This window comes from Sceloporus occidentalis, unplaced genomic scaffold (genome assembly GCF_023333645.1).
Source record: "Sceloporus occidentalis isolate IW3139 unplaced genomic scaffold, rSceOcc1.0.p SCAF_2, whole genome shotgun sequence".
Classification (NCBI taxonomy): domain Eukaryota; kingdom Metazoa; phylum Chordata; class Lepidosauria; order Squamata; family Phrynosomatidae; genus Sceloporus; species Sceloporus occidentalis.
Window position 1 is genome coordinate 224948498 of NW_028316982.1, and position 10932 is coordinate 224959429.

Sequence of the window (10932 nt, forward strand, 5' to 3'; positions counted from 1 at the left end):
CCAGTGATAGGTTTGCCTTATGGTCGGCATTAGTTAGAAACAACTGGAGCTGCATCTGCACTGCAGAATTAATCCAGTTTGACGCCACTTTAACTCCCCTGGGTCAATGCTATGGGATTATGGGAAGTGTAGCGTGTTGCAGCACCAGAATCTGCAGTGCACATACAGCCTCCAAGGCACATCACACACACTTTTCAAATAACAAAACCTTCTCGATATTGCAATCCAAAAGCTAGCATTTCAAGGAGAGAACAATCTATATGTTGCCCCCCCCCCTTCCTTCACTGATGGATTATGATTCTTTTTCCGGGGAACCCCTTAACTAATGGGATTGCAAGCCAGTCTCAAGGCAAAATAGGCTAAAATGCATGGATTTGTTTGCTGCTGCTTCTCTGGCCTACTGGAAAAGTCAATGGGCTGTCTGGGTTTCCTCAATCCCACCAGTGGGGAGAGGCAGAAAGAGAACAGAGGAAACCCTGACTCTCCTCCCAGCTCCATAGCAATGCAGCCTTTCGAAGATCCGCTATAAGGACATACAGAGTACAGTCAGTCGTCCACATTTGTGGTTTTGACTTTTGCGGATTTGATAATTATGTTACCTCTAGCAATCTCTAGGTCCTCCAGCGTAACTCTCTGGTTACCTTTCATCAAAAGCTGCACTAGAGGACCTAGCGATTCCCCTTGAGAAGACTTCTCTGGGTCTTTGTAGGTCCTCCAGTGCAATTCTATGGTCAACCTCTGGCAGATGTTGATGATAGTTACATGGAGAACTAGAGCTTCCTAGAGGTATTCTCTCAGCTAAAAATAATAGTATTTTTTTTACTTGTGGTTTCCCCACTTTCACCCCTTAACTCCAGTAAATAAGTAGGGCTCACTGTACAGTATCATCCAAAATCCACAAGTGATACCTCTGTTGGGCAAACCAAAATGCACATTATCCATGTTGCAAGCTTTCCATGCTCCACTGGCTTCTTCATCAGGCAAAGGGTTTAAAAATGACACTAACAGGTACTAACACGAACATTTCTTTTTATTCATCCCCACATTTGACCCCTAAATGAACTGAGGATTTATTGTCCAGTTGTATGCACTTAATGTTTGTATTAAATGTATTAAATTCTGCTTCCACACTACATTCCAATACTCATTCATATGGTTATCTACTCTCTGGCTGTAGGCAACCTCCATCCTCCTGTCTTTGTCTTCCGAGCTGTACTTGCCACCTCATCTCCATACCCACAAGGCCTGGAATTTCAACTGACATTTTCACAGGCAACTGGCTTATATAGGTCTGTCTCTGGATTTTCCACTCCAAAACATGGCATCTGAGGAAGTGGGCTCAAGTCTATGAAAGCGCACACTACTAGCTTTTCTTTTGGTTAATCTGAAAGGTGCTATAAAATCACTTTTGTTTGCTGATTTTCCAGACTTATATGGCTATATCTTTGGATATTTGCATTGTTGTCTTAAGTACTATACTTAGGCTTGTTTTTGTTAAAAGTAGGCATAGAAATGCATTAACTTTAGGACCTTTGCTCATGTATTGAAGAGAGCCAGCATGGTGTGGTTTGAGGATTGGGCTGACTTGAGACCAGGGTTCGAATCCCCATTTGCCCCATGGAAAGCCATGGACTATAGTTCCCACCAGTACTAGCTAGTATCTCCAGGGCTGAGGAATGACAGGAGTTAACAATCCAGTGACTTCTGTTGGGGCTTGCCCACGCTTGTTCCAAAGAAAACATGGTAGCAAATGTAGTCAGTGCTATCCCTTTCTTATTAAGGCGTCACGACTGCTCCATTGTTAACATCTTGCCAAAACTAAATTTTGAGCTTGGCCTGACTAGTCTGCTGAGGGCCCACCAGTGGGAGTAATATATTGTGGGAGGACATGGAAGAGGATCCTGTTTGCTGTGCCACTCCACTGGCAAATTGTTTCAAACTGTTTTGGTTTTATTTGTATGTCCCCTGAGATCCTATGAAAATAGGGCTTGATACACATATTTTAATGAATAAAATTAAAATGTCCTTTTTAAAAAATATGCACAATAATTGAATATCTATTCTAGAAACTTCCTTGTGTTGTTTTGCTCTCTTTTATTAGCTGCCTTTTGCCCTGTGTGATTTCTGTGTCAGTCTGAAGAAAGGAAGCACTGCTTTTTCTTAATGCTTTCTCTAGACTCCAACCCACTTCATTAGATGCATGGAGTGTGGCCGTAAATCACAAGTTAAGCATTACACCATGGCAGTTAAAGTCATGTTAAATTGTATTATTTCTGCACTGCAGATTAGACCTGTGTGACAAAAACTAACATGGAAGGCTGGGTTAAATGCAGCAGTAGATGATGGCCTGTGTGAAAAGTTACTGGATTTGGTAGAGAATATGCTTTTCACTAAGGATAAGCAAACTTTGGCCCTTCAGACATTATTCCAAAAATCATATTTTTATTAAGGAACAAAATGAAAAGATGAAAATAACTGCACACATCTGCATTGGTTGTGGCTTCTACCTTGGGTCATCTTAGAAAGGGTCCAGTTTGCTCATAGTATGTGACTGAGGCAGGCTTGTGCTTGGCTCCTGATGAGACAAAAATTCCCTCCCAACCAGCTGTCCATCATAGTTTATGTCAATTTTGCTTTATCATACGGTCAAAGATAGCAAGATCTGATTCTTTAAGATGCCAGCTCTGTATTCACAAAGATCAGGATTTTCCTCTTTTAGGGGTAGTGCTACCATACCAGTCAGTATAGTGCTGAGGAATGGCCGGTAGTGACTTGATGCCAAGTTTTGGCTCTGTGTGGCTAGCTGGACTCTTTGACAACAATTGTGCAGGGAAGAAAGCCAATGTGGACCAGAAAGCAAGCACTGCCCATCTGAAAAATAGCTTTGTCAATATGGATTAACTGGCACTCCCTCTGATCCTGCGAATCCAGCAAAATTCTCTAGATAATTTGGACGTCAGTTCTCAGAGGTTCTAGTCAGCATGACCAATACTAAGGAAAAATTGTAGCTGCAGTCTAAAACATCTGGAAGACCACAAGTATTCCTTTCTTTGGCCAGAGCTACCTTAGATAAGACCTGAGCTCCAATTTCAAACAGACTCTTAGCCTTAGATTGGGTGAACACCTTGTAATGCTTTAGAAGTGGGATTTCAACTCCCACTAGGACAGCCAATGGTGATAGAAGCTGTAGAAGTCTTTTGGATACAGATACAGCTTTTTCTTTAAGATGGAATAATCCACACATTTCTATGTGTCATCATAAATGAAAATATTTAGATGTGATATTTAGCAAATAAAAATCCATTATAAAACTTAACTAAATGAAACAGAATTATTAAATACCTTTACCAGCCTGTTGCTGCAACAAATATACATAAATATATATATATATACTATTGGTGGGGGGTGGAAACATGTCTCATGATTCCTAAAAAAACTGAATTCTTCTGTGTACAGTCTTAATATTGTCTTATCTGGGAATTGTCTTTAAAATGTGCACTAATATTTAATGGTCCTAGCATTGCCTTTTGGATTATAGCATGCAATCTTCCAGAACTAAAAATCATATGGCTTCCAAAATGTTTAAGTAAATGGTACAACCTGCTGAAAAGCAAACAAGTCAGGTTTTGACTTGGATGTGTATTTCACATTAATATTTCCTTAATATTACAGAACAAAATGGCAAAACATCACAGTCAAAGGTGAGACTTCAATTGTGTCAATTTTATTCACAGTGTAGAAGTTATTATCGTCATATGAAATTGAAACACACATAAATATACAGCACAGAAGACCAAGGGAGTTCTAACAATACTTTGCTCAAATGTGACCATTTCCAAAGGGCTCTAAGGCGCACTTCTTGCTCCCATATAAGCGGAGGCTTTCTTTTTGGCTTAAATGCTAGGGCTGCTTTGTATCCACACTTGGCAAGCATATTCACAGCTGCCTGCTGTTTGCATTTACAGGAAAGCCTCCAATTATACAACAGTCCTGTGTATGCAAAGCAAATTTTACTGTTATAGAAAAGGCTTACACAGAAACCTGCTGAAAACGTAATAAATTATGTTTAAACTGCATTCCGTTTTTTAGTTCCTTGCAGTTTTTGTTCATGGAACAGAAATTTATTTTGCTATGTAATAAAATAATTGAAAGTATTCCATGAGGAAAATCATCATAATTTGGGACATTATCCCATTTATCACACAAAATCAAAATGTTCCAACTAAAAAGAGAAAATACAAATGGTTATGTGTCATTCCACGAAGCTGAAAAGCTGATTCTAGGAACTGGGCCTGTGCACAAGAACCATAGAGTTCATGGATATCACCAATAACCTACAGGGAAGGGCTTAATTCAGTCCTCCCTCATCATTCTCTGACAACAGTGTTCCAGAGCTTCTACCTTGTGGTTCATCATGCAGGGCTAGCTCTTGGAAAGATTTTTTTTTCTGCTTGGGAAACAACTACTGCAACCATTTGTGCACACACGTCTTGCCAGTGGATCAGGGCAAAGACCACAAAACAACATATTAATAGCTAGGCAACAAGTCAAATTGCAAACTGTATTGCTGTTGCAAAAACATGACCTTTACATGTATGTCCTGCTTATGAATATAGCTGTGAGCATCAGTATTCCAAAATAGTTATGTTAACAATTGTCCTGTTAAAAACAAACAAGGTACTAGAAAAATATAAAAAATAGTTAAAATGTACATGTTTATACTGTTTTCCCCATCTGAACATGCATATATGAAAACAAAATATACTGAATATAGAAACATACTAAGACAAACTGGAAAAGAGTCCTTAGGTGAGCACAGTCAAGTTCTATTTGGTCTTGAAAGTGTTTTCAGGATTAAAAGTTTCATTTCAGTTAAGGAAACCAAGTGAGATTCTGCTTACACAAGTTTTCTTGTTCCACATGAACCCTGCAGAGCAGTCAAGAAGCAATTAGGAAACAATAAGTTCATGGAAGCGATTCTCATCAGAGATCCCAAGAAAATCCTACATGTCCTTGACCAGCAATCTTTAAGAATATCAGTTGTCTCCTCAAGTAAGAAAACAGTGTTTAATGCAGGTCTTCATTTTAGGCTTCTCACGATTTCTAGTTAAGAAATGACATCATGGGTTTCACTATTTGGTCTTTGCCGTATAGTCAGCGGAGGCAGTGGCTTCCCATAGAAATCTTAGTATGCACATCAGAAAAGAAATAGTGTTAACATACATGACATTAAGTAGCTATTTGAGGAACAGCAACAATAGCTGCTGATTTAAATGTGGAAATATTTGTAGGCTACATGTAATAATATTTTAGTGAGAATCTCAGGGCAAAATGTGTAATACTGTACCACAAAGTTGTACTTTTGCCAGATTTAGGGTGAAATTTTCTGCAACTTCTTCCAATGCTATTACTGTTTTGTCATGGGAATTCCTTAATAAGTCAAATGATTTACACCTGAATCAACTACAGATACTCTACTCCAACTGCAACAACTAATACAAGAAGAATGGTGTGCCTAGATTTACCCATACATACTCGACTATAAGTCAACCTCACGTATAAGTCAAGGGCCAGTTTTGGGGCCAGAATTGTGGATTTTGATATGGCCCATGGATAAGTCGAGGGTAAAACTTAGGGGCATGCAACAATGAATCACAATGGATCTAAAGGATGGAGCAAGGAAAACAATGTCAAAGAATTTACAAGATTCCAGCAGGCATAACTGTTTGTGCTCACACTAAAGCCTGAATGGATGAGAAAGCAGAGGAGGGTCAGTGCTTCCAGGACAGATTTCACTCTTGCCTTTCACCAGGGGAAAGTTCATTTTTTAATAAAAATTAGTGCAGTATTTACACTGACTCATGGATAAGTCGACTCAGGGTTTTCAGGTCAATTTTTTGACTAAAATTTCTAGACTTATACATGAGTATATACAGTAATTATGGTAGAAAGTCTCAGCAGAAAATCATAACAGATACAATAGAAAATAAGTAAGTGTGAGCAATTGCAATATGAAGGAGAGGACAAAAATCTAAATTTGCCTAAATCCAAATGGATGGAGTGCTATGTTGTTTTGATCAAGTTACACATATATATACTTCAACCTGTATCTGCCACCATTATCACCTTCTACTTCATGGACAGAAGTATGAAACTCATATTGAAGCAATACAGATTGAGAAAACATTTCAGGAGCCACATTTATCCAATCCTCTTAACCCCCCCCCCCCCCCATTATCACAGAACAGCAGCAAACCATATCCCATGGTATCCTTGATAGTCATGTGGTGCTAGCACTGAAGATGTTTGTACTCTACAGAATCAATTATTTGGACAGCTTTTCAAGACAATGCAATGTGCTTCATAACATAAACAGGATCTTGGAAGAGGAAAATGACACACACACGCATGCATACACTCCATACTACTGTTAGGAGAAGCAAAACATCTATCTTCAAACAAACACTTGGAAAAAGAGGAGCATACGTATACTCACAAGCTTAATACATGCAGCATTATGAAATTTCAAAAAGAAAAAAAAATGCTTGCGTGCTCAGCAGAAAGCAGAGCACAGGAAGAGCCAATGCAAGCTGCTTTTAGGATCTTTCTAATTGTCAGCAGCACTGAAAACAGATCTCAAGCCATATATATACCAACACTCCACATTTTGCTTTAATTTGTCAAAATGATTTCAGGATAGTTAAAAGTATTTTTATAAGACAACTCTTGTCTGTAAATATAACGGACATGACATAAAACCATTGTAGTGAGAAAAGCTAATAAATTAAATCTATTCCAGGATGCTAAGGATTTCCTTAATCATTTGCTATATAATTTATAAAATATATACATGAACCCATTGAAGCCATTTAATAGTTTAACTAACTAATACAATTACATTGCTATATAAAGCCCAAATCTTTTCATAAAAGAAGTACAGAATTATGAAACAGAACGCCTGCAGGTAGTTGTATTTCAGCCTCCTGGTCTGTCATTTTCCAACAAAATGCAGACCAGAATTCAAGGAACTCATGGTAAATTGATAAACATTATTAACTATATTCCTTGAGTCAATATGGAAAATCCAAGTAGTAAAAGGTAATATCCATTCATAGTTCAGTGGATTCAGTAGCCTGAGCTACAATGGGCAATCAGGAATATTTTTGCACTATTTTATTTTTTATAGGGGAAAGTAAGGAATAATAGACATTCTCCCCAAAGGCAGGTATAGTATCTTCTGAATCCCATCCTCATCCTCAAGCCACACATCAGGATGCCTTGTTATGAAAAAGGAGGAATGTAATTGTGCAACACAAGCCCTCCCCTTTCCTCCCTACCTCTTTTGTTCTGCCTTTTCTTTTGCTTTCTTCTTTCTAAACTCCTTAAAAAGAAAGATCAGTTTTATTATACACATTTGTCTAATAGTGCTTTGTTACAATATATATTTGTGTTTACCATCACAATTACTGTATATACTCGACTATAAATCGACCTCATGTATAAGTTGAGGGCAGGTTTTGGGCCCAAAATTATGGATTTTGATATGACCCGTGGATAAGTTGAGGGTAAAACTTAGGCTCATATAATGAAGGAATTATACAAAATTCCAGCAGGGATAACTATTTGTCCTCGTACTAAAGGCTGGATGGATGAGAGAGTAGAAGGAGGCTAGAGCTTCCAGGGCAGATTAAACTCTTGCCTTTCACCAGGGTATGGTCGCGCGTGTGTGTGTGTGTGTGTGTGTGTGTGATTTAAAGTACAATACTTACATTGGCCCGTGAATAAGTCGACTCAGGTTTTTGGGGTCAATCTTTTAACCTATATTTCTAGACTTATACATGAGTATATACAGTATTCTCTGAAAAATTGTTCTTATTATTTTAACATGGTCAACATTTATGTGGAGGAAGCTGCTTTCATGTTTTGCATCCATCTAGCCCAACATTTTATATTCAGATGGCAGCTCAAATATGGGATTTTCTCATCTCATAGCTGTCTTGAGTCCCTGTACTGGGAGGAAGGTAGGATAAAAATAAACAGAATAATAATAATAATAATAATAATAATAATAATATCCTTCTCAGATCCTTTAGCTAGAAATACAACATGAGATTTCATACAGGCAAAGTATGTGCTCCACCCACTGACCTATGAGCTTCCCCACTTAGAAAGCTTGTTAAAGCAATTTTTCCATGCTGCAGTACAAAAGCATGTATATGCCTTGCAAAGGTCTTTCCTCCTACTAGCTATTTGTGAATAAGGAGAATCACTGTGGATAATACTGTATCAGGAGCCTCCTACACTTTAAAACAAAATTATTTGCATGTACAGTCCGCCCTCCGTATACGCAGGGTTGCCATCTGCAGATTTGAACATACGCGGATGGCAAGCCCGCGGGGGGAGTAGCGTTGGCAGAGGAGGAGGAGGAGAAGGAGGGAGAAGGAGAACGAGGAAGAGCTCAGGAGGAAGAGGAGGAAGAAAAGGAGGATGAGCGGCGGCAGGGCAATAGAGAGGGGTAAGATGAGGAGGAGAAAGTGGAAAATGTAGGCAAGAAAAGGAGGAGGGAGAAGAAGGAGGAAGAGCAGAGAGGAGGAGGAAGGAAAAGGAGGAGGATGAGCAGAGAAGAGGAGAAGGAAAAGGAGGACGAGCGGCGCCAGCACGACAGAGGGGGCAAGAGGAGCAGGAGGAAGGCAGAGGAGGCGGGGTGGGCTGGGCTGTGAGTGACCTCCCGGAGCTGAGGAGCAGCAGGCACGGGGAGGCTTCATGAAGCCAGCAGAAGCACAGGGATGAGGAAGGCAGGCAGCTCCTTCAGGATCCAGGCACCTCCCCCCACTGTGCCTGTTCTTCCCAAAAGCTCCTTTCTCCTTGTGTGGATGGGGCTGGGGCTGGGGCTGTTCCACCATCAGGTAACTCTGCAGGTGTGGAGGAAGTGGGGAGAGGAGGAAGAGAGGGGAAGAGGAGGAGGAGGAAGAAGAAGAAAAGGAGAGTGAGCAGCAGCAGGGCAACAGAGGGGGGAAGAGGAGGAGAAGGAAGGAGAAGTAGCTGGGAAAGAGAAGGAGGAGGAGGGGAAAGAACCGCAGCAGCGGAGACAGGGGAAGAAGAGGAGGAGGAGAAGGGGGGAGGAGGCAGGGAAAAGGAGGAAGAAGAGGTACCCCCTTGCTGCCTGCTGCAGTGAGAATAGCAAGGTTGGCATAGGGGAGGGGGTGAGGCCATGCCTCCATTGAGTTCTATGGGAGTTGAGCATTCACAGATTTTGGTATCTGCGGGGGGTCTGGAATGGAAACCCTGCGGATACCAAGGGCCCACTGTACTATACTAGATTTAGAGGTTTGTTTTTTTTAAGTGTGGTTCAGTAGATATATAGACTCACTATTGCACTTAACCATTAATTCTACATACTGTATTTCAAAATATCTAGTTATGGGCCAAGCAACACAAAGGTTTCTCTAATCTTCCTAAGACATTTAGATTTTTTCTCTACATTTCACTTTGTAGAATTTAGCAGCTGATTTACCTTTAGGGTTTTATCAATATTTACGGAAAGCTGACAGTATGAAACCTCTAGTTTACTACTGAACTGACCAAACTAAGCCTTTTATAAAGTAATATATGAAATGGGATCTGTTACCACCACGGAGCTGTTTAAATTATAAATGATGATACAGGGGCATACCAATGAGCAATTATCTATATTGAAGCAAATAGAATAAGGCAACAAACAAGACAGAGAATGCACATTGCTTTAAAAGACAATGAAAAAGCATGTATCTTTTTAGAAACATAAAAAAATGCCATTAAAGCAGTGCAAGATTAGCTGCAATGAAAGAAAGAAGCCAACATGCAAAATGGAATAGATTTCTGAGGACAAACAGAAAACTGTGATTGCCTCTGAAATTACCATTATGACGCATTTCACCAAGAGGTTCAAGTTTTCGAATTCTGTGAACTTTGGGAGTTTCCCATCCAACTACAGGAAAAAATATATGTATCAAATACCAACACCACAGCATCAACCACGGATGAAAATATCCAGGCTTATGGGAGAAATTCACAAAATATAAGAAACTGAACTGAAAAATCTGTTAAGAAAAGCAGTTACTCTATATCAGTTTATAGGGTTACTAAGGCCCTGTACACACTGCCCATTAAGGCTGGCATGGGGGCAGAGTAGGGGCTTAGTATCCTCACAAAGCATGCCTGACTCCGCCCCCCAGGGCGCCCTGATGCTGTGCGCTGCTCCACATGGTGTGGAGCTGCAGCAATGCAGCTATGCCACCCTTTCGAGGGTGCAAAAACGAGCCGTTTTTTGTGGCTCCTTTTTGAGCCCTCGAAAGGCCAGATTGGGGCCGTGGCATGAGGTTGCCGTGGCCCCAATCTGACTAGGAAAGGGGTGGTGTCCTGCTGTCCCTTCAAAGTTCTGTTTTCAACAATGGCATACCATTTGGCTGAGTTCCTGCATTGGGAGATGAAGCTATGTCTCCTGATACTATCCCACAAAATCTTTTAACCAGTGTAGCCCTCAACACGGCAGTAGCTTGACATGTGGCAACAGGTATCTGCAGGGACTTCCCCTGTAGATGCCTGTCACAGTATATCCGGCAACAGGAAAAGAACTACAAGTGCCCCTATTCATCTTCAGCAGTCTATAGCAACATAGAAACGGCTATGTTTGGGGTGGGGAGGGTGCACTATGGTAATTAGATTTGGGGACACTCTATGTTCCTGCTACACGATGACCACGAATTGCAGTGGTGTGAGTCAGATTTATACCATTGTAATTCATAAATAGGATGCCAGCTGTTTCTTTCCAACATATGCTTATCAACCAGTAATTAATTTTATTACATGCCACCAAGATGAGGCCCAGCCTGGTGCATTGGTTTGAACGTTGGATTATACCTCTGGAGACGAGAGTTCAAATCCCTACTCAGC

At 40.4% G+C, this 10932-nt stretch overlaps 1 protein-coding gene across 4 annotated transcripts in view; it reads right to left on the reverse strand.

The window, feature by feature from the left end:
• Nucleotides 1–3704: 3704 nt before the first annotated feature.
• Nucleotides 3705–10932, reverse strand: part of ARL13B (ARF like GTPase 13B) — a 65350-nt gene continuing 58122 nt past the window's right edge. The window contains exons 10-12 of one of the 4 annotated variants that reach the window (XM_089512282.1): nucleotides 9899–9967; nucleotides 7338–7381; nucleotides 5098–5184 (exon numbers count right to left, since the gene is read on the reverse strand). In XM_089512282.1, coding sequence (XP_089368408.1) covers nucleotides 7374–7381; nucleotides 9899–9967 — 77 coding nt within the window. In that variant the 3' untranslated portion in view covers nucleotides 5098–5184; nucleotides 7338–7373. Of the gene's footprint in view, nucleotides 5185–7337; nucleotides 7382–9898; nucleotides 9968–10932 lie in introns of all 4 variants that reach the window. The other 3 variants (XM_089512281.1, XM_089512284.1, XM_089512283.1) reach the window with 3 other exon arrangements.